Source organism: Muntiacus reevesi, chromosome 2 (assembly GCF_963930625.1).
Source record: "Muntiacus reevesi chromosome 2, mMunRee1.1, whole genome shotgun sequence".
NCBI classification, from domain to species: Eukaryota; Metazoa; Chordata; class Mammalia; order Artiodactyla; family Cervidae; genus Muntiacus; species Muntiacus reevesi.
This window is the reverse complement of record NC_089250.1, coordinates 177,254,264-177,279,174: the sequence shown is the minus strand read 5'-3', so window position 1 is coordinate 177,279,174 and position 24,911 is coordinate 177,254,264. Positions and strand designations below refer to the sequence as shown.

Genomic DNA, 24,911 nt, shown 5'->3' with positions numbered 1-24,911 from the left:
GCTTTGTCTCCATTTATAACCCTGATCCCGGGGCTCTCTGTCACTGCCTGCTAGGAGTGTAACACTGAGTTCTGAGAGCCCCCAGTGTAAATTCAGGGCTTCCCCGGTGGCTCAGACGGTAAAGAAAGTGAAAGTAAGAGTCGCTCAGCTGTGTCTGACTCTTTGTGAGCCCCTGGTATAGTCCATGGAATTCTCCAGGCAAGAATATTGGAGTGGGTCCCCTGTCGCTTCTCCAGGAGATCTTCCCAACCCAGGAATCGAACCGGGGTCCCTTCACTGCAGGTGGGTTCTTTACCAACTGAGCTATCGGGGAAGCCCTGGATGGTAAAGAATCTGTCTACAAGGCAGGAGACATGGCTTTGATCCCTGAGTCAGGAAGATCTCCTGGAGAAGAAAACGGCCACCCACTCCAGTATTCTTGCCTGAAGAATTCCAAGGACGGATGAGACAATCCATGGGATCAAAAAAGAGTTGGACACAACTGAGCAACTAACGCTTTCAATGTAAATTCAGATGGCCCTAAAGCCGAGTCTTCCTGTGCCTGGGGCTGGTGCCTTAGCTGAGTCTAGACTTACCACTCTGGTCACCAGATTCTCCTGGCAACACAGTGACTCCCACAGGCCTTCTGGATTTTTCCGTAGCTGGTCTCACCCCTGCTAGCTTCCCTCCCCCTCAGCTTTCGCACCTTGTCCTACAGCCCTTCTGCCCCCAGAAGGTTCTCACATGCTTCGACATGATCCTTAGGGCTTGGTGAGCCATGGGGCCCCCATCTCCCCCACTCCCCACCAACTGGAGGGAGCACAGGGTCCTATATTCATCCATGCACGATGTGTACAGGCCGAGCGTGGACATACACCCAGATCAAAAACTCCCGCTGAGAATGAGGGAAAAGCAGGGGTCAGGCTGCTGGCCTCAGAGGGCGTGAAGGACGCTGTTGAGAACCCACAGGAAGAGGTGGCCAGAGAGGTCAGTGGCTAGGACTGTTGAGTCCATGGAGCCCAAGCACAGGGCCACAGGACGTTTCGAGGAATATCACTGCAAGATAGAGGAAACGGGGGAGGGGAGGAGGCGCATCAAGGCTGCAAGCTGGGTCTCTGGCTCCCCAGCACCCCGTGAAGACAGGCCTGCCTGGCAGGGGTCCTGCCCCCAGGGTCTGTGCCCACAGGCACCTTCGGGCAGCCAGCTGTGACCCCTGGCAGCTCGGGACTTAGGTGCTTGGAAGAGTCAAGGCCAGGTGACTTCAGATCATGCGAGGCCCAAGCGTGGTCCATTCGGGACAGCCCTGAGTAGGTACAAAGGTGACGCCAGGCCTGCAGGGCGGGCGGGGGGGGGGGGGTCACCTGCAGAGGCTCAGCCAGGCTGAGGCTGTTGGCGAGGCCCATACATCCAATCCAGGTCCAGCGGAGCGTAGGAGCGGAGTCAGGTGGGATCACAAGAGTGGGGAATTGTATTTGATTCCAAAACAAACATAGGCCCTCAGGAGCCTGCTGAGCGGCTGAGGTTTTAGTCTTACAGAAGAGTGGGCGGACGCCTGAGCACGCTTGGCTCCTGCAGTCTCCACAGGCGTGAGGCAGAGGGCGAGTGGGAGCCGGTGGGCTCCATGACCTCCTCGGGGATCGTCACGCACTGTCCCGCACGGGACCAGCTTTGAGGACTCTGCCCATCGCAGGGCAGGAGGAAGGAGAGGCTCTGGGGGTGGGGCGTGGGGAGGAGACCCTCAGAGAGGGGAGGAAACCGCAGGGCCGAGGGCGGCAGCCTCTGCTTGGCCTCGGGAGGCTGGTGGTCAGCTGAGGGAGGAGGCTCGGGTAGGGACTGGGCAGGGGGTGCCCAGTGGGCAGAGTTGGTGGACTCAACAGCTGGGAACATCTGCGGAGATCAGGGGAAGAAATCGGGTCTTAGGGGCGGGGTCAGGTGGGAACACGCCAAGAGGACATCCGAGCAGATGCTGGGGTGCCGTGGGGTCCCTGCCCGACAAGGTGGAGGGTTGGAAGACGGGGATGAGCTGTCAGTTCTGTTTCACCTGCCCCTCTCCCCGATTTGGGCTTCCCTGTCCGTTAAGAATCCCCGTCAGTTAAAAATCTGCCTGCAATGCAGTAGACCCAGGTCGGATCCCTGGGTTGGGAAGATCCCCTGGTAGAGGAAATGGCAACCCACTCCAGAATTCTTGCCTGGCAAATCCCATGAACAGAGCACCCTGGCGGCCTACAGTCCATGGGGTCACAAGCGTCAGACATGACTTAGCAACTAAATCACCACCACCTCCTCCCGCATTTGTTTCCTATCTGGTTCTGGGGCCTGACTCTGACTGCATCCTCTGCTCCCCACATTAGCAGTGGACTTGACCAGTGGGCAGCACTGGGAGGGTAGGAAGGGGAGCACAGGCCTGGGGTGGGGGTGGGGTGGGGTGGGGGAGTTGCACCCCTCCCCCACAACTCCAGTTCCCACCCTGTGACACCACCGCCCGCCTCCAGCTCCCTGCAGGCCGCACAGCCTCCCTCCCCGCCCCACCCCTTCAGGTCCAGAAGCCAGTCCCTGGTGCCTCCATTCCTGGTGCTCCCCTTTTCCTGGCTCTGCCGCTCTCCTGAGTTATCTCCCCTTCAGATCTTCTCAATGGGACCACCTGGGGTGAAGGGTGGGGAGGGGGTCCCGGAGGCCCACAGGACCAGATGGGGAGTGCCACGGAGCAGTGGGACTGCAGAAAGGTGGGGGGATGGGCATGGAGCCTCAAAGCCCAGTCCCATCCACAGGGGCTGGTCACTTCTCAGGTCGCGGAGCAGGACCCTGCAAACCACTGGCGTGATACTGGCAGAAGTTCTGATTTTTTTCCCCATCTTTTAATGAGACCTTCAATTTTTAGCTTTTAAAGATTCTTTTCTTTTGACGTGGACCATGTTTAAAGTCTTTATTGAATTTGTTACAGTATTGCTTCTATTTTATGTTCTGGCTTTTTGGGATCTAGGCATACGGGATCTTACTTTCCTGACCAGGGATCAAACCCCTCACCCTCTGCATTGCAAGGCAAAGTCCTAACCACTGGACCGCCAGGGAAACTATATATACGTGTGTGTGTGTGTGTATGTATATATATATTTATCTCTGCTTTATTGAGATATAACTGACATATAACATCGTATTCATTTTAGGTGTCCAGTGTCCTGTGCAGTGACTGCCACAGTAAGTTTAGTTAACCCTCATCACCACACACAGCTACATTTCCCCCGCCTTGCGATGAAAATCCCTATGCAGGCAGGTCTGAGTCCTCCGTGGTCTGGGCAAATCCATAGCCAGACACCGCGGGTCTGGAAGGGAGACGCTGTCATTTTAAGCAGGTGTGAACCTTCTGAGAGCCCGGTGAGGCTGTGATGTTCATGTCCTGTCTTAAGGGGCGGGGGTGGGGGGCACTTGTGAAAACAGAAGAAAAATAGTACCAGTGCGATGACTGCTGGGCAAGGCCCAGGGCCCAGCCTCCGTGGGTGCCAGATGCCACCATAAGACGGCAGCTGCGACCCTGGAGTGGGGGGACAGTAAGTTTTGGGGAGGGCTGTGGGCATCCCCTGAGTCTCTCACCTCACCTTCTCACACCTCATGGGCGGCAGTCTTCCCCTCCCGCTTCCCTCTGCTGGGAGAACACTTCCCAGAAGCGGGCCCTCCTCCTGGTCACATGGAAAGCTTCCAGATCTGAGGGCTTATTGCATTCATCCAGCGACCCGGGCCCAATGACTGGCCACCTCGGTCCGCGTCCTCCTCCATTCTGGGAACACCCCCCACCCCCCACCGTTTACCCAGCGTTGGCCCCCGCACCAGCCGTGGGCGTCCGGCCCACCTGCTCTTGTCCTGGGGCCCCAGGCCGGCAGGGATCGGCCCTGCCCCGTCCGGATCTGAGCGCACGCGGCCCTGCACGAAGCCTCTCCGAGGGGTAACCACTCATAGGGGTCACCGCCTCCCTCCACCATCGCGGGGCCTGGGATGGAGCCAACCGGCTCTGGTGCTCAGCACAGCTCCTGGAATCGCGGTTGAATGAGGAGGCTGCGCGGGTTCTGGGGAGCCGCGGTCTGGCCCGGGACCCCGCGGGAGTCTCCAGAGCCAAGGCGGGGCGGGGGAGTCCCCCGAGGTGGGGTTGGGTCCTGGGAAGGCGCGGGGGCGCGGCGCCGCGGTGCCCAAGGCCCGGGGTCCCGGTGCCCGCGAGCGCGCGGACCCAGGGCTGAGGGCGCCCTCGAGCGAGGGGCGCGTCCTCTCCCCCCACGCACGACCCTTTGAGGCCGCGCTGGACCCCGCGTGACCGGAAGTGCCCCCCCGTGGGCACTGGCGGGGCGGAGCCCGGCGGCGGCACTTCCGGTGCCCACGCGCCGCCGCCGCGCAGCTCCGGGGCCGTCACTTTGTGTAGCGCGGGACGCGCAGGCCCCGGTCCGGCCCCGGTGTCCGGCGGCGGCTCGGCGGCTGGCGCGCGCGGTGAGCGGGCGGCGCGGTGAGTGCGCGGCGGGGCCGGCGGGCGGCGCGCGCGGGCGGCAGGTGCGGGCGGGCCGGGCGCGGGCGTGGGGTCGGGGTCGCGCAGCCCCTGGACGCCGGCGCGCGACGCCGCGGGGAGATCGCGGCGCGCGGCGGGGCGAACCCGGCCTGGACCTGGGGTGGGGGGGCCCGGAGCGGCGCGCTGGCCCGGCCTTGGGCGGCCGCGCCCACGCTCAGTGCAGCCGGTGGACCCCCGCCCCGGCCTGCGCGATGGGGGCGGGCTCCGACCCCCGGGGTCTGTCCGGGTGGGCAGCGCGGAGTAGGCGGGCAGCGGACACACGCGCGCGACTTCTGGGAGGTGCCCGCCACGGTCTAGGCCGGAGGGGCGGGGGTTGGGCCGCGGCCGCCCCCGGGACACACCCATTCAGGAGGGGCTGTCACGGCCTGGCCCCTACTTCCGCGGGAGGCGGGGGCCTGATCAGCCCCCTGGAGGGGTAGGATGGCTGGGCTCGGCGCCCCCCCGCGAGCCTGCTTAGTGACCTTGGGGGCCTTGTCTGGGTCTTCCTTCTGCAAATGGAGGCTCCGGTGGGCAGCTTGGCCGAGTCTTGTACCGCCAGGAGGCAGGTTGCAGAACTCACTCCTAGGATCGGATGGGGTCCTTCCTGGGGTCATATGGGGTCTGGGCTGCCCCGTGTGGTTGCAGAGATGGGAGAGGGGCTGGCCTTTGGAGGAGGACCCCGTGGGCAGGGGAGAGGGGAGGTATGCAGGGTCAGGGCCTGCTGTGCCTGTGTAGGGGAGAGGTTGGTGTTGGGTTTGGTTCAACAAGTGTCAGCAGGTCTGGGGAGCTGGCTGCTGGGTGAGGGGCTGCCTTTGGGCAGCGGGCATGGCCCCGCAGATACACCTGCGCCAGGGGCACACCAGAAGAGTAGAGGGGCCCAAATTGTGGACAAGCAGTGAGGATCCTGGTAGTCAAGGAAGAAGATGGAAGCCTGGAAGGCCTTGAATGACAGGTGTGGCCAGTGAGGCCACCAGAGAGTAGCAAGGGGTCCAGCTGCCCCTGCGCCCACACATGCCTCCTACTGCTCCCTGTGGGTTCCCTGGATGTGGGATCTCAGTGGAGAGTTGCTGAAAGTTTCCCAAGTTTGCCACTTGCTGTCCGCGGGGCAGGCATCTTGTCACCCTCTCCCCACCACCCCGTTCTAAATTCTCCAGCATGGTACCCTAGGGTGCAGCCCCGCCCCACCCCCCAGGCAGTAATGGTCTGGGATGACCCGTGGGGTTATGTTGATCAGGCTGCTTACCTGGCTCACCTGAGCAGGATGCCAGGAGGTGAGTGTCTGGTGGTCTGGCAGGCTGGAAAGAGGAGAGAGGAGAGTGTGCAGCACACACCTAGCCTGGGGAGGCAGAAGGAACCTGGCACCCAAGTGACTTAGTTACTCCGTTTTTCAGAACCTGTTCTGTTTCAGAACCAGCATTCTGTTCCAGATGCTGGGTCAGGATGGAGGGATGTCTGGCTGGGCTGTTGGCAGGGTGACTGCCCGTCTCCATGGCATCCGGGTCTTTCCCTCCCTGGTCACCAGCAGGTGCACCTCTTAGGAGAAGAGCCCTCAGGGCCTGACCTCCTTAGATGCACCGCCAGTGGGCTCCAGAGTGAAGGACCCTCAGCAGCAATTAGTCTGTTCCGGGACGTGATAGTGGAGCCAGAATACTGAGTCTTAAAAAACTTACATTCATTACATTGACCGCAGACTTTAGAATCATTCCTTTGGTAAATATCTGAGTACTCACTGTGTCTGGCACAGAAGAGATTTGAGAGAGGAACAGAGGCAACTTCTGCCTGCCTGGAGTTGACTGTATACTTGGAGAGACATGCAATAAGCAGACAATTCAATAAGTGTATTAAAATGTAGGTGCCGAGAGCGCAGAGTCCCGGGAGCTGTGCATGTCATAGGAGCCCAGGGGGCTGCCTCCAAAGGCCCAGTGAAGAGGGAAGGAGAGTGCCAGGGGGCGGGAGTGGCATGTGCAAAGGTCCCGAGGTGGAATGAGCATGGGATCACTTTATTCCAAAGCCACGAGTCCTCAGGTGCAGGCCCGGACTGGGGGCGCATGCTGTGGGAGAGAGCTAGGCAGGAGGGGCTCTGCTGGACTTGGCCTGGCATCTGGGCTCAGCCTGAATTTGCAACCTGAGGCCTGGATGAGAAGAGCCTCCCTCTGGGCCTGAGGTGGGTGGCGATTGGGAAACCTCTGCCGAGCATTTCTGACAGTCTGAGTGCCGGGCAGGGCCCGTCCTCCTGCAGGTGGCCCAGGTGACATGGCACACGCGTTTCTACAGCTCAGGCACCTTCACGCGGCCAGAGAGCCAGGGAGACCGAGGACATGGGCTCTGGGAGCGACTGGGGCGGAGGGTGGCCCTCCTGGGTGTAGTTCCCATGACTGGCACTTCTGGTTCAGTGATATGGGATCTAGAATGGGATCAGCGTGACAGTCAGGACAAAGGTGGCTTCTGGGTGCCCGTGTGCCCCTGGACTTGGGTCCTGATCTCTGGAAGGAGCTGTGCGAATGCTCAGCGTTCCCTCCCAATTACAGTGTGGATTTTAAAGCAGCAGCTCAGAGCACTTGAGAAAAATGAGCGCACGCTGCCTTATTAACAGAGTCGTGATGAGTTGTGGTAAGAGCTAATCACTGAGTACTTCTCCTAGGGGGTGCGCAGTGGTCTGGACTGTTCTCATGACTGGGGGGCACCTTTCTGTGGGGGCCCCGTCCTGGTTTAGGGGTTCTGCGGCAGACACCGTGTGCTGGTAGAGCTGGCTGAGCTGGGGTGGGTCCTGGTGTCCCCTGATCCTCCGGGGTTCCCACTCTCTGCCCAGGATCCTGGGGTCGCTGTGTTTGTAATCGGCTTGGCTCACTTTGGAAGTGACCCCATTCAGGTCTGAGAGGCTGATGAGCCATGCTGGCTGATGCTTAGCCTCTGCGCTTCGCACTCAAAGCCCGTGCCTCTGTCTTGTCCTCGGCGCTCCACTGGGCTTGGCGAAGGATACACAGGTGGGAGAGAGGCGTGGCCCCAGGGCTCTCGGCATCCCGTCCGTCTTGGGTTCACAGCCCCAGGCTCTGTGCCTCAGGCAGTGTGGCCGTGTCCCCCCGGAGTGCCTGGTTGAGCCGTCTGTGACATCCATGTGAGTTTCAGGTGCTGTGAGTCACCGGAGATTTGATGACTCGACACTTAGGCTTCTCTGATCCCTAAACGTGAACGGGATCACCAGGCGTTTCATTTCACCTTTGCTGGTCCAGCGATGAACCAGATCTCCATGACCTGCTGAACTTTTTCCAGTTGCCCTGGATGGCACAAAGGGCGAGGGGTGTGCTGTATGCCTGCTCCAGAAGGGGCTTGACCTGCTGGCTTGGCAGAGCAGGTGCTCCTGGCAGAGTGGTCTCACCTTCCCCGCCCAGGACCCTGGCCCGCATGCTCAGACCTTGGCTCCCATACTCCCTGTTGCCAGGTTTGGGTGTCTAGAGCTGGGTGAGCATCTCCTCCACTCATATATCAGGTGGGCTGTTCCTCATAGGCTGCATGCACCTCTTTCACTTAATCTTAGCCAGAAGGCTGAGAAGCAATTGCATGCACCCCTTTCAGCTAAAAACAAGCTGGATCACCCTCCAGCACGTTGCCTGGACTTTATGCTTCCATGTCCTTGAGGATAAAAAATGCAGGATTAATCCCCAGTTTACTCCAAGAAAGCACGGTGGTTCACAGCAGGCCTGTCCTGCTCCCAGGAAAGAGCCGAGGCCAAGTAACGGGGGTCACAGTGAGGGGCTCTTTGGCAGCATTTCTGGGGACAGAATCTAGGCTGTGCCCCCTGAGATCATAGAAAGCGCTCCCATCCTGGTACCCATTACTGCATCTCAGGGCAGAGCAACCCCGCCTCACCCGGAGGACTGCGGGGCGCTGGAGCAGACTCGCGGAGGGTGGCGCGTTACCCTCACTGTCGCTGTCTGTGTTTTAGGCCGAGCTGAGGCTCCTGGCAGAGGCGATGGCAGCCCCGCGCACGACTCCAGACTCGCCGGCCGCCCAGCTGGAGAGGCTGGATGGATCGGAGTGTGGTCCTGACCAGGAGGAAGAAGAGGAGGAAGGAAAGGGGGAGGAGGTGGAGGCGCTGGAGGAGGACCAGGTGGAAGTGCTGGAGGAGGACCAGGCGGAGGCGCTGGAGGAGCGGCTGGTGGAGGAGGTGGTGGTGGATGTGGACGTTGAGGTGGATGGCACGGTGGAGGAGGCGCTGGCAGAAGAGCAGAGTCCAGCGTCGGGGACCCAGGAGCGCCCCCGCGGCGGCAGGGACACCGAGTCACCGGGCCTTCAGGAAAAGGGTAAGAGAAAGGAGCTGACCCCTGGGGAGGAAGTTTTGGGGGGCTCCAGGGGGCAGCCAGGAAGAGCTCTTGGACAGGGCGGAGCTGGGGCTGCGGGGTCAGCGCCCTGCCTTTGAAAAGGGGGCGTGGCCGGGAGGTGCCCATCGTCGTAGCTGGACGGACACGTGGCCGTCCCAGGCTAAAGCCCCGCCCTCAAGAGTCTCTCCACTCAGCCTTGCAGGCCTCCCGGGCTCCAGCCACGCCGAGGGATGAGGACCTGGAGCAGGAGGGGGACGAAGAGGAGGAGGACGAGGAGGAGGACGACTCCCTGACGTCTGCGTCTCAGGTGAGCTGCCCCCTGGTTTGGGGCTCAGTTAACCAGGCAGGGGTTCCTCGGAGGGGCAGGGTGGGATCTGCACCTGCTGTTGCAGAAATCCCCTGCTGGCAGGGCAGCAGCCCTGTGGTTCCCAGGCCAAGCCCCAGCTGTGAGCCAGGTCAGGGCCTCGGGAAGCAGTTGGCCCTCTCTAGTCCGAAGCCCAGGGGTTATGGTTCTGCCGTCCTGGGCCTGACCCTTCCCAGGCCACTGTCCTGATCGGGCACCAGTGCCCACACTCTGTTGGTGCTGGTTGTCCACCCCGGCGTGAGCTCTCACACCGCTGATGTGGCCCCTGGCTTGAGGCAGACAGTGATGCGGGAGGGGTGAGTGGCCACGCAGCACAGCCAAGGGGTCCTGAGTGTCGTGGTCCTGGGACTTCGGCGTGAGACCCCGTGCTGCCCCACCTGAGCTGAGCCGTCTCCCTCTCTGAGCCTGAGGTCCTGATTGCTGAGTGAGACCGGCCTGTGCAAGGCCTGGGAGCCCCTAGTTCCATCGGGCATCTGCAGGCTCACCAGTGATGGGATGCTGGGCTGTATCCTCCTGATCCCCACATTGCAGGGCGAGCCCAGTTCCCACGGAAGTGATCTCCTGTCCTGTCTTTGTGGGGGTGCGCCCCTGCCTCTTACCAGAGTCAGGGGAGGGCAGTGGTCAGGGCGCTTTGTTTCCCAGGGGCTGGTGACCTTTGAAGACGTGGCTGTGTACTTCTCCCTGGAGGAGTGGGAAAGGCTGGATGCAGACCAGCGGGAGCTCTACAAGGAGGTCATGCGGGAAAACTACGGGATTCTGGTGTCCTTGGGTGAGCGGAGCCCTCCGTCCGCAGGAGGCATCCTAGCCTGATGGCTGCCTGGGGCTTAGCTGTCTGAGGGTGGTGTGTGGAGCCCGAGGGTCCCGGAGAAGGTGGTGCTGGTGCCAGCTCACCTCCCAGGGAAGCCCTGGGGACTACCTGGCTTCCGGCCAGGGTGTGTCATGGGGGGCTCACTATGGCCCAGCAGCACCCTGACCCAGGTTCCACGTCCTGGGGAGCAGCTGGCCCAGCGCTGGTCTCTGTGCTCCCCTTAGAGGCCTCGAGGGGCGAGGAGTCCAGAGGCAGAGGAGAGGGGTGGGGCCCTCTGTGGAGGGGGGCTTGGCAGGGGAGCTGGGGGTGTGGGAGTTCCAGCCGGGAGGTGGGGAGGCAGGTTCTGGAGGGGATGGGACAGGAGCGGTGGTGGCAGGGCTCTGTGGGTCGGGGTGCGGGTAGAGCCCTGCAGCTGCCACCTGTTCTCTTCGGGCCAGGATACCCAGTCCCCAAGCCGGATCTGATCTTCCGGCTGGAGCAGGGAGAGGAGCCGTGGGTCCCGGACAGCCCCCGTCCCGAGGAGGGAGACATCGTCACTGGCGTCTACACAGGTGAGCGTGACATGGAGTCTCGCAGAGTTTCTGGCAGACTTCAGCCTGCACCTTCACTGCAGCCCCCGAGAGGGGCCCGGTGCTGCTCGTCTGTGCTGTTGGGGGGCTCCGTGGGGACCGCACGGCGCTGGGGGCTCACCCCTGCCTTTGAGGGTTGGCTCTTCTTGGTTCCATCTGCAGAGGCCCAAGGCCTGGGGAGTCTGTAGCAAACCTCGAGCTCCTGTTACAAGTCTTTAAAAATAATGTTCTCTCCTTGCCCTGGCCTCTGGTGGGTTTTGTGCGCCTGAGGGTCCACTGTCTCGGCTTCCCCACCTGATTGGCCATCTCCTCTCGCTGGGAGGCCCAGGGCCAGCATTACAGAGGGCAGTGTTCAGGGTGGTGGATTTCTCCTGAGACCCCAGACCCGCCTCTGTGGGCCTCATTTTTTAGTTGTGTGGAGAATAAAGAGCTTGAAGGAAACCTGTAGTTTCCTGCGCTGAGGCTGTCAGACTGTTGGTTCTATGGAGGTGCCCCTGCGGGGTCTGTGAGCTGTTCCGGGAAGTCGGGAGGTTCAGTGGAGGCCTGTGCACAGTGCGTGTGTTTGGCTTTGGTCTTGGGTGATGCTTGCCTTGTGCGGGCTCCAGACGTCTCATGCCACTCACATGCCTGGAGCAGCGTGTAGATGTTTTCTATAAAATACAGGAAGACACAAACAGCGCTATGCCTACACATGTACTTTTCAGAGTATTTCCTTGTATACTGTTTATTCTCATAACAGCTCTGTGAAATAGCAGGGGAGGGACGATTGGTCTCACTTGATGAGGAAATCAACTTTTAAAGTAGCAATTCATTCACTCGCCCACGGTGGGCTCACGCCTCGGGCCTTACTTTCCACTGTGCTGTAGACCTTTCCTGCCCTGGGTTCCCGAGTTCTCTGGGTCCCTGTGGGAATGTCTCCTGGCCTTCAGAATTGGGGGGCGGGCCTCTGGCTGGTAAGAAATGCTGCTGTTGCCTCCAGGCTGAGACTGGGATGTAGCTGATGTTTCTCAGAGGGTCTTAGCGGGAGGTGTGCCCTGTTTCTGGGGTCCAGCTCTGAAATGCCACCTGGGGACAGAAGGACTGCAGGCCTCCATTGGCCAGTCTCTGAACACGTGGTTGGGGTGTCTCCCCCTTCTCCATGTGTCTCGGGGGGAAGTATGGGCAGGTTGCCAGGCTTGGAGCATGGCCCCGGCCAAGCTAGTTCTCACCTGGTGTCAGAGTCCTCAGGAGTGGAAGTGTCAGGCAGACGAGATGCCAGGCTCCCTTCCCCAGGGTGCACTTGTCCACTCCCTGCCGTGGGTTCTGGAAGAGGCAACCCTGTGGAGAAAGGCCCCCAGCCCTTGTCAGAGCACCTCCTCTGCCCCGGCTCCAGCCTCACCAGTAGACCTGATGGGTCCTCGCTCGGATTCCACACAGGCTTGCATCTGGGAACTGGGGGAACCCTGTCCCCACCTCAACCTGGAGTGACCCTTCCAGGTGCTGGAATTCTGCAGTGGCCTGCACGGTGCGTGGCCGTGGCGGACAGACGCAGGCAAAGTGCCCCCGAGGCAGGTGGCACAGGTGCTCTGAATACCGGGGTGCTGCGGGCCAGGTTCCTTGTGTGACGTAGCACCTGCTCTGTAAATACCAGTTCCCTCCTGGGTGTATCAGGACAGCAGGCGTATCACCCCGTTTATAAACCGATTCTATGTCTGCACTCCACACTGAAGGGTGAGGTCAGGAAACTGCTTGGTGTAGGAGGGATGGGATTGCAGGGTCCTGGGGTGGGTCCTCAGCCTTCTGTGATGGAAAGATGTTTGTAGCTCACCCAGTCTTAGTCAGTTTGGGGCCATTTCTCAAGTGCACAATGGCTCAGAAAAAAAAAAAAAACAGGCTTCAGGGAGGCTCGTCTCTGCCCACAGAATAGCTGGAGCATAGTTAGGGTGAGTGCAGAGAGCTGAGGCCTCCAGGCCCCTGTAGGTCCTTGGCTCAGGGCAGCCTTTCTTGGTGCTACTCTGTGGGTGGGAGCCTGAGGCTGGCAGAGAGGGACCCAGAGCCGGAGGGACGCTGAGCAAAGCTTAGGTGTTCACAAAGTCAAGTCCTCTGTGGCCCGGCCGTGCTGGGGCTGGGGTCTGGGCTTCCTTGGGCCAAGCAGGCCAAGAGGTGGGGCTCTCCAGGAGACAGGGGACTTTGGAAAAAACAGAGCAGGCATCTTAATCTATTTTTCTGGCCCGTGGTCTCCCAGGAGCCCACAGGCAACGTCACCTACTTTGTAGGTGTCCCTGTTCTTCAGCGAGGTGGCAAGCCCTGGAGGGAGCTGGAGGTGTGGAAAAGGGATTAGTTGAGGCCATGTGAGGCAAGTTCGAGAAGGGAAGGAATACCAGCCTTCCTAGGAGGGACGGAGAAATCTCCTGTCTGCAGAGTTCCTCCTACCTGGGGTAGGGACGGAGGCATCCTGAATTCGGGCTCCGTGCCGGTAAGGGACCGCTGGCATGGCGTCTTCTCACCTCTCCCGTGGTCTTCTCGTCTCCTTCAGGGGCCTGGTTCTGGACCGACGACATAGAGGACCACGAGGATGACGACGACGAAGACTTCCTGGCAGAGGTGGCGGAGGAGGAGAACGAGCCTCCGGGGCTGTGGTCGGCGGCCTACGGAGTGGGCGACGTGCCTGGGACCTGGGGCCCCGACGACTCGGATTCTGCGCAGACTCCGGAAGGGTGGGGTCTGGACCCCGGCGGGCTCGGGGTCCTGGCCCCGGAATCTGAGTCGAAGCCCTTTCTGCCCGGCCGGGAGCCGGGTGCGAGCCTCCTGGCGCCCTGGGCGTTCACGGCCGCGGTGGCTGCGCCAGCCGGGCGCCCGGAAACGACGTGCGACGTGTGCGGCAAGGTGTTCCCGCACCGGTCCCGGCTGGCCAAGCACCAGCGCTACCACGCGGCGGTCAAGCCCTTCGGCTGCGACGAGTGCGGCAAAGGCTTCGTGTACCGCTCGCACCTGGCCATCCACCAGCGCACGCACACCGGCGAGAAGCCCTTCCCGTGCCCCGACTGCGGCAAGCGCTTCGTGTACAAGTCGCACCTGGTCACGCACCGTCGCATTCACACGGGCGAGCGGCCCTACCGCTGCGCCTTCTGCGGCGCGGGCTTTGGGCGCCGCTCCTACCTGGTCACGCACCAGCGCACGCACACGGGTGAGCGGCCCTACCCCTGCCCGCACTGCGGCCGCAGCTTCAGCCAGAGCTCGGCGCTTGCGCGGCATCAGGCAGTGCACACGGCCGACCGGCCCCACTGCTGCCCCGACTGCGGCCAGGCCTTCCGTCTCCGCGCCGACTTCCAGCGCCATCGACGGGGCGGCGGCTGCGCGGAGCCCGGTGGCGAGGGCCCTCGGCGGGAGCCTTGCAACGAGACGGGGCCCGCGGCGGGGCCCGAGGAGGCCGACGCGGGGCCGGAGGGGCCAGAGGTCGATGAGGCGGACGGAGAGACTGAGGGAGAGGCCGAGGCGAGAGAGGCGGCGGTGGAGGCGCCCACCTCCCGGAGCAAGGATGACCCCGAACCGGATAGGCGGTTTCTAGGGCTAGGCAACGGCCTGGGGGAGGGCGAAGGCCCTTCCTCGCACCCGCTCGGCTTCCACTTTCCCATGCACCCCAAGTCTTGGCTCCACCCGGATGGCTTTCCGATCCTGGGCCTCCCGGACTTCGGGGAGCGGCTGCCAGCCGACGGGCGCCCCCTGCCCGGACCCCTGGGGGGCCGGCTCTCCCTGGTGGAGGGCGCGGGGCTGGCCTGCGACCCTTTCGGCGGCGGGGCCGGGCCTGGAGGCACAAGCGGCCTCCGCGCGTTCGGGCCTGCAGTCGGGGGGCTGCTGGCAGAGCCGGCGACCGCCGCGTTGGCCGAGGAGGAGAGCCCGTGGATCTGCTCCGACTGCGGCAAGACGTTTGGGCGCCGCGCAGCGCTGGCCAAGCACCAGCGCTACCACGCGGGCGAGCGGCCACACCGCTGCGCCGACTGCGGCAAGAGCTTCGTGTACGGTTCGCACCTGGCGCGCCACCGCCGCACGCACACCGGCGAGCGGCCCTTCCCGTGCCCGGAGTGCGGCGCGCGCTTCGCCCGCGGCTCGCACCTGGCGGCGCACGTGCGCGGCCATACGGGTGAGAAGCCCTTCGTCTGCGGCGTGTGCGGCGCGGGCTTTAGCCGGCGCGCGCATCTGACGGCGCACGGGCGCGCGCACACGGGCGAGCGGCCCTACGCGTGCGGCGAGTGCGGCCGCCGATTCGGGCAGAGCGCGGCGCTGACGCGGCACCAGTGGGCGCACGCCGAGGAGAAGCCGCACCGCTGCCCCGACTGCGGCAAGGGCTTCGGCCACAGCTCGGACTTCAAGCGGCACCGGCGCACGCACACGGGCGAGAAGCCCTTCCGCTGCACCGACTGCGGCCGCGGCTTCGCGCAGCGCTCCAACCTGGCCAAGCACCGGCGCGGTCACACGGGCGAGCGGCCCTTCCCGTGCCCCGAGTGCGGCAAGCGCTTCTCGCAGCGCTCGGTGCTCGTGACGCACCAGCGCACGCACACGGGCGAGCGGCCCTACGCCTGCGCCAACTGCGGCCGCCGCTTCTCGCAGAGCTCGCACCTGCTCACCCACATGAAGACGCACCGCGGCGCGTCGGGCGCGCCGGGCCAGGCGCCTGCGGCGCCCGCGCCCAAGGCCGAGGCGCCCGCCAAGGGGTCGCCGAGCGCGGGCGCAGGGACCGGGCCCGGGGAGCACGGCAGCACCCTGCTGGAGTTCGCGGGCGGAACAAGCTTCGGCTCCGAGCCGACGGCCGCCTTCGCGGGGCCTTCGGGCGCCTACGAGGAGACCATCCTGTGAGGGCCTGTGACGGAGGCGCAGGCCGCTAGGCCGTCCCTTTGCTCCTCTGGCCTCGGGGGGTGCCGAGGGCCCCAGCCCTGGTGCGGTGCCTTACCCTTAGACCCGGTGCACCGGCCTCGGGCTTCCCTCCTGCTTGGCCCTAGAGAACCGGCCGCCGAGCTCGCATGGCCGTGTGGGGGGCATGGGGGGCGAGGCGAGCCGCGCGCGGAGCCGATGGGGCAGGGGCTGCCACCCCGACGGGAGACTGCGACATCCCTGGATCGATGTGGTGAGGCCACGCGGTGGGGACGGCAGGCGATGTTATTTATTTTACCCGGGTTCGATTTGGGTGGCCCGGGGGAGAGGTGGCATGTGAGTGAGTAACGGGGGTTTAACTTAACGGCGAGGGAGGGGAAGGCCTTGCGTCAAGGGAGGGTGGGGGTGGTCGAGGGGTTTGGCTGACGACTTCTTCCCATCCCTCAGCGGGAGAATTCAGGGACCTCCTGGCCGTTTAGAGTATGTCCAGGAAGTGTTAAGGACTGTGTGGTGAGGGGAGACCTCGTGGGTTTTCAAAGGACAGTGTTCCTCCCTAATCCGGGGCGGGGGAAGCAGAGATGCACCTGGGAAAGTTTTTATTCTGTGACCGCGGATATTTATTTCCACTGCTTGTGTGGCCCGAAGAATCTGGAAGGAGGAGGAAAAAAAGCCAGAAACCAAATCGTGGCCCCGTGCAGGATGGAGTAGGATGGGGTAGCGGGTGTTCACAGGGTCCCCAGGGACCTGGAAGCCTTACTCTCCAGAGTCCTCACTCTGCTCACCCCACTTGAGCACCGAGATCCAGCCTGGCGGCGTGGGGTTTAGTCTTAACTCCCCTTTGGAATCCTTTGGTGCCCTTACCCCAGGCAGCTGGAGGCGCGCACTCAGAGATTCCCCCACAACCCTGCGCCCCAGCCTTCTGCTCCTCTGCCCACACGGGGGGGACATACAGGGCCCTGCTCTTCTGAGCCCGTGGCTCGCTTAGATCCAATAACCCAGTGTAAAGTGACAGAGGTCGGTAGCAAGGTCGTTTCTTATATCCCACCATTAGGGCTATGACTGCCCACCCTGCCCCGCCCCAGGCTCCTTTCACTCTGCCTCTGTCGTCCTTCTACACTAGAAGCCAGCAGTGTTTCTGTTTAGATAAGCATTCCACAGAGTGGGCGGTGAACCGTCCTCCTTGGGGGGTTCCAACCTGAGCCCATGGCTCAGTGACTGACCAAGCATCCAACTATGCAAGGCCTGCGGCCAGCACCCACCTTCCAGGCCGGGCCGTTTGAAGCCTCCAGGTCACCTGCAAGACACCTGCCCCCCCACCTTGATGTTTTTTGGGCCAGTGTGAGTGGGGCCAGAAAACCGAAATTTTGAAGCAAACGTATTCCCTTCTAGACCTAGTTCCTTCTGTGTTAGTGTAGATGTGGCCTTGGGGCTTGGGAGCCGGCAGCCAGGCTACTAGCGGCTGGGCAGTAGGAGACCCCGTAGTCGGTGGGTGGGAGGAGGGCCTGGACGGCCGGATGGTGGTGGTGAGAATTAGCCTGGCCGATGGGGTGGGGGGTGGGGTGGGTGTGAGGAGGACAGGGGTTCCCAGGGAGGCGCCGGCGGTGCTGGCTGCTGCTCTCTGTCCCTGGCCTGTCTCTCCTGCTGTGGGAAGGCGCCTCAGGAAGGGCCCAGGGCAAGGTGGGCCAGCCCCTGAGGTTGGGGTCCAGTCCATGCCCATCCTGCCTGGCCCAGCCCTTGAGTACAGACCTGCACCCGTCCTGGGCCCCAGCCGCCCCGCCCCGCAGCTGTCGGCAGGAGGAAGGACCTAGCTTTAATAAAGAGTGGACAAACGAGCCTTGTGCCTGGACTCCGTGTTGTTGCCCCTTCTCCGGCCCCTCAGGGAGGCCCTGCAGGGCTTCAGGCCCGTCTTGTTTCTGCAGATGATCTTAGGAATGTCTCTTTTCAGAAGCTAGAATTGGCCTGTGCTGAGTCAGCCCAAGAGAGCTTCTACCCCTGCCGCCCTTGTCCACCAGGCCTTTGCGGGAGTCCCTAGCGGGCCTCCACACTGCCATCTACTCCTTGTAACACGCACACGTGTGTTGGGATACAGCCTCTTTTAGGGTTATTTTGATGAGGCCCCATTCCTCTTGGTCCAGACCTCTCTCCTGAGGGCCCAGCACCACACAGGTTTATCCAGGCTCACCTGCTCTGTGCCAGGACAGAGCTCACCTCCCTGCACCTCAGACACCTTCCTTTGAACTCATTCATTGATTTCTCACCACACGGTGTCCCCACGACCAGACCTGACCCTCCCATCCTTTCCCCAAGGAGCTGAAAAATATGCACTATGAAGTCAGTTCTCTTTTCAAATGTGGTTTGGAAGCATCAGAGCAGAACCTGATATTTCAGTAGCAGATGGACATTAAGCCCTAGTGTAAGCGGATGGCCTTGAGGATCTTAAAGTCTCTTTAGAAAAGTTAAATTATTCCCTGATAGAGCTTACAGTTGTCTAGCCAGATACTTTATTTTAGGGGGGAAATAAGGCAATCCTGATGGTTATAGAAAAGGTAGACCGCCTCCCTGGTTTTGAGAGGATTTCCAAATTTCTGGAGTCCTGATTCATTCCACAAATGTCAGTCTAGCATCTCGAATCATGGCCAAGGAGGATTGGAAGCCCCCAGGGCCCCCTGAGACATGGCCCGTGAAGGGGGCGCTTTGAGAATTGTGAGGTCCTGAGCACCCTCTGGTCTCCACTTAACCTTTATTGCTTGAATCTTCCCATCCTCCTCCCTTTCTCCTGACACCCTTCCACGTAATCCCTTCAAACATTTCCTTATAACCTTTTTTTTTCCTTTTCCTAATTGGCTACATATGGAGTATTTTGAAGGTTTGGATTATATTTATTAAATAAAGCTTTATGATCCTTGTTCATTATTTAATTTTTTCCCTTGATTTCAAAACCCATGCTAGTTGTAAAATTTCCAACAGTACAAAAATGAGTTAAGTACATGCTCTTCCCGTAGTCCCGCCAGGTCCAGCCATCAGACATCCTGGTTGCTGCAGGCATGGGGAGCACATTTCTTCACATGGAAATGTTTTAAAACTCCGGACATGCCTTACATGCTCTCTACTACTTGCTTTTTTCATCTAGCCGTGATAACATGCTTTCTTACCTGACAGTTTCCTCACTCTGAACTGCCCCGTCATACCATCTTCGTTTTGTGGATGTTCCATCATCACCCAGAGCTCCTCCACCAATGGCTGTTTGTTTCCAACTTCTCACTGTTGCGAACAGTGCTGCAACATAGATTCCTCTACGTGCATCTGCAGTTATGTAGATTTTTAAGGTACCGGTTGATATGAGATAAAACCCTGGAAGTGCTGATGCTGGGTCAAAGGGCATTCATACTTAAATTTTGAGATGCAGCTAAATGGCCATGGGGGACAGCTTCCCTGGTGGCTCAGATGGTAAAGAATCTGCCTGCAATGTAGGAGACTTGGGTTCATAGGTTGGGAAGATCCCCTGGAGAAGGGAATAGCAACCCACTCCAGTATTCTTGCCTGGAGAATTCCATGGACAGAGGAGCCTGGAGGGCTACAGTTCATGGGGTTGCAAAGAGTCAGACACAACTGAGAAACTAACGCTAACACGGCTAACTCCAGCCTGGTGCCATGTTCTCCCAGGGCAGCGAGAAAGTGCTGGCAGTCTGTGACCGCTTCAGTACATGCCATCAGCATTCCATTTAACTTGGTTCTGCATTTTACAGAGAGCTGAATGGCTTGCATCTATTTCTTTTAAACATATAAACAGGTTTTTTAAAAGCAAAAAGAAAACCTTGTGGCCTCTGCTAAGGTATTTCTGTGGCTGTAGATAGAAAGTATTTCTACCAGACCGAGTTGGCTTCTCTTAGATTATGGCTCCTTCACTATTTGGGTTTGTGTCCTGTATTTCCTGCTACAGCCTCTCCTGTGGTTCCCAGAGGGCCCTGAGGCAGGGGACCAGTAGGAAGTCCCCTTTCTTTCTGTTCATTCATTCGTTCAGCAGAATCCTTGAGCAGAACCCCCTACTGGGGGCTCCCTCTGGCTATGCTGAGGGCATGTTCAGTGCTCAAGCTCCTTAAAACATTCTACTTCTCTAACTCAGCGCTTTGAAAACTTGGCTTCTAACCCACAGTGAGAAACCCCTCTTACATAGTGCGTATGTGCATGCGAACGCACACTTTAATGAGCCACTACTAAATCCTTGCATTTTTTTTAATCCCACCATATTTGTTTCATTAAACACACACACACATACCTCACCCCATAATGAGTCATGACCTGCAGTGTGGAAACCATGGTTGGAATTCCCCTACACTCCAGCCCCCTTCTGAGTGAGGACCACCCCCAGATATGGGAGGGGGTGCTTTCCCAGTGTCCAGGCAAGCAAAGACAAGAGACTGGGCTGGGACTCTAAATTTCTGTTCACGTGCACCTCGGTCTGAACCCCTGTGTCTAAGGTCATGAGGGAACTCGGGTGGACCTTGGTGACCTAGGCAGTGGGTGGGGTGTGGGAAGCCAGGACAGTGTACATTTTTGGAAGCCCAGAGCCCTTCTTTCCTCCCTTCTGTCCCCTCTCAGAGAGGCAGATGCCAGAGCTGGCTGGCCTAACAGCTGCTCACACCTCTACAGCATCTGTGTCCTGGATGCTGTTCTGAGTGCTTTATGTGAATAAATTGGATACAACACATTATTATTTTCAGTCCCATTTTGCACATGAGGAAATTGAGACACAGAAAAGTCTCCTGCCCAAGGTTTGCCACGATTCAAGCCCAGGCAGTGATTCTCCAGTGTGTGCCTGACCCTTTCAGAAATTGGAGCTGATAGAAAAGCCACCTCCTTTAATGGAAAATGTCTTTCTGGGGGCAACCTAACCCCCCCATCCTGGGTGGGCTGGCCCCATGACAATGGCTCGGGGGAGAGCAGAGGAGCTAAGCAAGCAGTTAGCTTGGTTCCTCCATCGTTGTTGTTCAGTTGCCAAGTTGTGTCCGACGCGTTGCAACCTCATGCAATGCAGCATGCCAGGCTTTCCTGTCCTTCACTATCTACCAGAGTCCGTTGAGTCAGTGATGCCATCCAACCATCTCCTTTTGCTCTCAAATCTTTCCCAGCATCAGGGTCTTTTCCAATGAGTCAGCTCTTTGCGTCATTCATCGTTATGAAGGGGAAAGAAGTCCTCTTTCAAGTTGGAGGGGGTGTTGTTCGCTAGGTTGGTGGGATGTGCTTTGTGTTGTAAGCAGATGCTGTGTTTGTCATGTGGGGAGAGCCTGGCTTGGATTTGCAGAGAGAAGGCTGATGATACTGCTGGAGAGAGCTGTTACCCAAGTCCTACAGGTATAACGTTTTGCTCGAAGGACAGTTGGAGCTGGTTTTCCATAACCTGCAGCAGGTAGAGACCTGACCAGTATGGGGGAGCCTGGGAACTTTCAAAATTTTAGTAGAGGTTACAGAGATTCGATGCTCACCTTCCCGACTCCCTGCATTTGCAGGGCTCAAGCGCTCAGGGAGGCACAGGGCCCTGACTAGGACATCTGTCCTGGCCTGCATGACCTGGGATCCCACAGCCTTCCAAAGGTGCCCTCGGAGGTGGCTGTGCAGAGACCAGGTTACTGCATGTATGATAGTCCCAGGGCGCCGGGCAACTGGAATGCATTCGTATTTGCTGCAGATACGTGGGTGGTCATGGAGGAGAAGCAGAAGCTGTCTCCTGTCCAGTGTTTTGATGACTTCTTCCTTGTCAAAAACAACCCCAGACTGAGTGATTTAATACAACCACCATTTGACTGTGTGCACGGGCTCTGTGGGTCAGGACTTCAGACAGGTGTAGTGGGGCTGGCTTTTCTCTGCTCCATGAGATCTGGGACCTCCGCTGGGGCAGACTGGGCAGCTGGAATCGTACACCTGGACTTGGGCTAGCATGCCCCCAGGTGCCCTCCACCCTCGTGTGGCCTGGTTGTCTTCAAATGACTGGATACCACAGGTGTGAGCACATTTTACACGAGGCAGGATCTGTGTGGCCTTTTATGACCTCTGCTGAGAAGTCACATTGTGTCACTTCTACCATACTCCATTGGCCAAAGTTCTTTTGAGGGGAGGGGCATAGAACCCCAATTCTCAGTAGCAGGGATGTCAGAGAATTTTGCAGTCATTTTCTAACAGCCACATGTATCCTTCCTCGTGTTGGGTGTTAGCCCCCCAGAATAAAACCATCTTTAGTTGGCTGTTCAGGAGCCCCTCAGGAGGGTGGCTGCCCACCCCCTGCTCTTCCTAAAGGGAAACTTGTCATGTGTGAAACATTTATGTATCTCCAGAAATCCTTAGATGTGCAGATAGATATTCCTGCATTTCTAGCAACATTATTCAACCAAGGGCCACCAGACATTTGAAAGAATCCTTCCAGATGAAGCAAATCCACCAAGAGTCTCCACACCAAACTAGTAGAACGTCCATAAGGAAAGAAAAAAAAATGGTGATTGAAGAAATTAACAGAAATAACAGATGATAATTTCCTAGTGGTCATGGACCTGGGTATTCAGAATGAAAGGGCATGCCAAGTGCTGAGCAGAGTGAAGGGACTCTATTGCTAGATACATTCTTGTGGAAATCCAGGACAACAAATATAGACATTAACAAATATAGATTTTAAATTTTTCTAGAGAGGAAAAGATTCAGTCCCCTGTAGAAAAACAGAAATACACTGACATACAGATATCTCATTAACATAATGGAAGTAAACCATGCAACCTTCTTATGAGAATTACTCTTTTTATTTTGAGATTTATTCTGGAAGGTTTCAAATATATACAAAACTTGAAAGAACAGCACACTGAATGCATTGTGCCCATCACCTACCTTAAGTCATTGTTAACTTACGGCCAAACTTGCTTCACCTACACTCCTACTGAACACTCTCTCTTCCAGTACCTTGATTGTCTTAAGACAAATTCTTGACATCTTGCCATGTTGTGAGTGCATGCTAAATCGCTTCAGTCATGTCTGACTCCTTGCAACCCTATAGATTGTAGCCCACCAGGCTCCTCTGTCCATGGGATTCTCCTGCAAGAATACTGGAGTGGGTTGCCATGCCCTCAAGCAGAGGATCTTCCCCACCCAGGGATTGAACCCACATCTCTTATGTCTCCTGCATTTGCAGACGGGTTCTTTACCACTAGTGCCTCTTGGGATGCCACCTTATCATGTCATCTGTTAGCTATTTGAGTATAGGTAAGGAAGGTAATGTAAGGATTACCTTAAATCAAAAAGGTAAGGATTCTTGAAGAAACACAAACCACACTACCATTTTAATGCCTAAAGTTGCTGACAATAATTGTTCAATATCATGCAGTGTTCAGATGTTGCTAATTGTCTTGTAAGTGTGTGTGTGTGTGTTTTAATAATTCGTCTGAGTCAGGATCCAGATAAGGTTCATACATCGCAACTTGTCAATATGTTTCTTATGTCTCTCTTAATCTTTAGGGTCCCCAAATCTTATTTTTTCCTCCTGGAATTTATTTGTTGGGAAGATTAGCTCTTTTGTCCTGTGATGGTTCCCACAGTCTGGACTTATATTGAGTGTGGATGTGTCATGTTATTAATATGTTTACCCTACATTTTTGAAAATTAATTAGATTCATGTTCCTTACCATGCCCCGTCCAAAGACTACTTCATTGGTGATGTGTACTTCCACCAGGAAGCACACACAGGTCTGGATATCTCGCCTAGTGTGACATTAGCATTATTGATGATTAGTGCTCAGATCTGATAATTCACTAGGGGTTACAATGGCAATAATTGACCACTTCTTTCTCATGTATTAGCTGCTTACTTCCCCAAATAGAAGCTTTCCTTCATCAACTATTTTGTAACTCAAGGAACAATTTGTGTACAAAAGGCAGGGGAAAAAAAAGCTTGACTCTTTTTCTTTTTAAAATAAGTTAATCCATTTTCATTTTTCCCAGCTCCATTGAGATATAGTTGACATATAACATTGTGTAAGTTTAAGGTGTACAATGTGATCATTTGATACACATATATATTTCAAAATTATTCCAATAAGGTTAACAATATTAACACATCAGTCACCTCACGTAGTTACCATTATTATTTTTTTGTGATGAAAACATGTAAGATCTACACTCTTAGCCACTTTCCAGTCTACACTACAGTGTCATTGACTGTGATCACCATGCTATACATTAGATCCCCAGAACTTATAACTGGAAGTTTTTACCCTTTGACCAAAATCTCCCCATTTCCCCCATCCCCATTTCTGGCAACCACTATTCTACTCTGTTTCTGAGTGGATTCTTTATCAGTTTTCAAAAAAACTTGATTCTCTAGCATCCTGCACAGGTTTCAAAGAGATGATTTTTTGAGAATTGTTTTAATCCATTGCAGTTACTAGTCTTTTCCTTTAGAGTTATCTAAACTCTAGTACTTTTTTTGTTTTTTACTGTTCTTATTAATGCTCAAATTGTTCCATCTATAGCTAACTGGAGCCTCTTGTAGTTGGCTCTAATGTCCTTTTACACAACAGTAACAATCATTAGTAGCTTCCTTACTTCCTTATTTGAAAGGATGTCCCAGGCTTACCTTGAAAATTTCCTACCCAAAACCTCTAGTTAGCCTATTCTCCAAAAGCCCTGACTGCTTTAGAGGGAAGTGATATTTAGGGACCACAGTTTGGGTGCTGGGGTGTTCAGTGCTACTAGGTTGATTTTTTTTCCTCTAAGGAAAAAATAAATTTTCTACCTGAAATTCAATATCCAGACAAGCTCTTTCTTATGAGGACAAATAATGATATTTTTTGACATGCAAGAATTCAGAAAATTTACCATCCATTCAGTGTGCTTGGGAACTGAAAGGTTGTTGCTGAGCCATGAAAGACGCCAGGATTCTTGGCCTCCGGAGGAGAAGAATTCTATTTGGAGCCAGTGACAAGGCTTGATCACTCAGAGCTTTTGTGTAATAAAGTTTTATTAAAGTATGAGAGAGATAGAGAAAGCTTCTGACATAGACATCAGAAGGTGGCAGAAAAGTGCCTCCCTGCTAGTCTTTAGCCAGATATCATATAGCTGATAGCAGTCTGCTAATTAAAGAAAGGAAATGTCTCAAAACTCAGAGACTGACATCAAGTCCCTTACCCACAACATGAATTTTGAGATAATATTGGCACAAAGTGAGTTGTCCGGAGCCATAAAATGATTGACATGAATCTTGAAGAAAGGCAGGTTTCCAAGCAAATACAGTCTCGTTAACATAGCTTAAGAGAACATTTGCATGAATAAAACATACTGGTTTGTCAAGTCATTTCTGAGCCTTAGGCAAACTGACTTGAAGACTTGAAGAGTCTAGGGTAAATACATAGTTCATTAACACAGCTTAAGACAAACATTTCCATAAGAAAAATGAATTGGTTATCTCAAGGTTTGAGAAAAGTTCAGGTAGAACCAGGTGTTGTCATCAGTTCAGTTCAGTCAC

At 57.1% G+C, this 24,911-nt stretch overlaps 1 protein-coding gene across 1 annotated transcript in view; it reads left to right on the top strand.

Moving 5' to 3' along the window:
- Positions 1 to 17,244, top strand: part of LOC136157330 (zinc finger protein 316-like) — a 32,044-nt gene extending 14,800 nt beyond the window's left edge. Inside the window, exons 5-13 of the mRNA XM_065919251.1 lie at positions 698 to 750; positions 1,555 to 1,628; positions 3,787 to 3,916; positions 4,287 to 4,449; positions 8,448 to 8,805; positions 9,018 to 9,130; positions 9,830 to 9,956; positions 10,433 to 10,546; positions 13,080 to 17,244. Coding sequence (XP_065775323.1) covers positions 698 to 750; positions 1,555 to 1,628; positions 3,787 to 3,916; positions 4,287 to 4,449; positions 8,448 to 8,805; positions 9,018 to 9,130; positions 9,830 to 9,956; positions 10,433 to 10,546; positions 13,080 to 15,397 — 3,450 coding nt within the window. The 3' untranslated portion in view covers positions 15,398 to 17,244. The remainder of the gene's footprint in view (positions 1 to 697; positions 751 to 1,554; positions 1,629 to 3,786; positions 3,917 to 4,286; positions 4,450 to 8,447; positions 8,806 to 9,017; positions 9,131 to 9,829; positions 9,957 to 10,432; positions 10,547 to 13,079) is intronic.
- Positions 17,245 to 24,911: the final 7,667 nt, after the last annotated feature.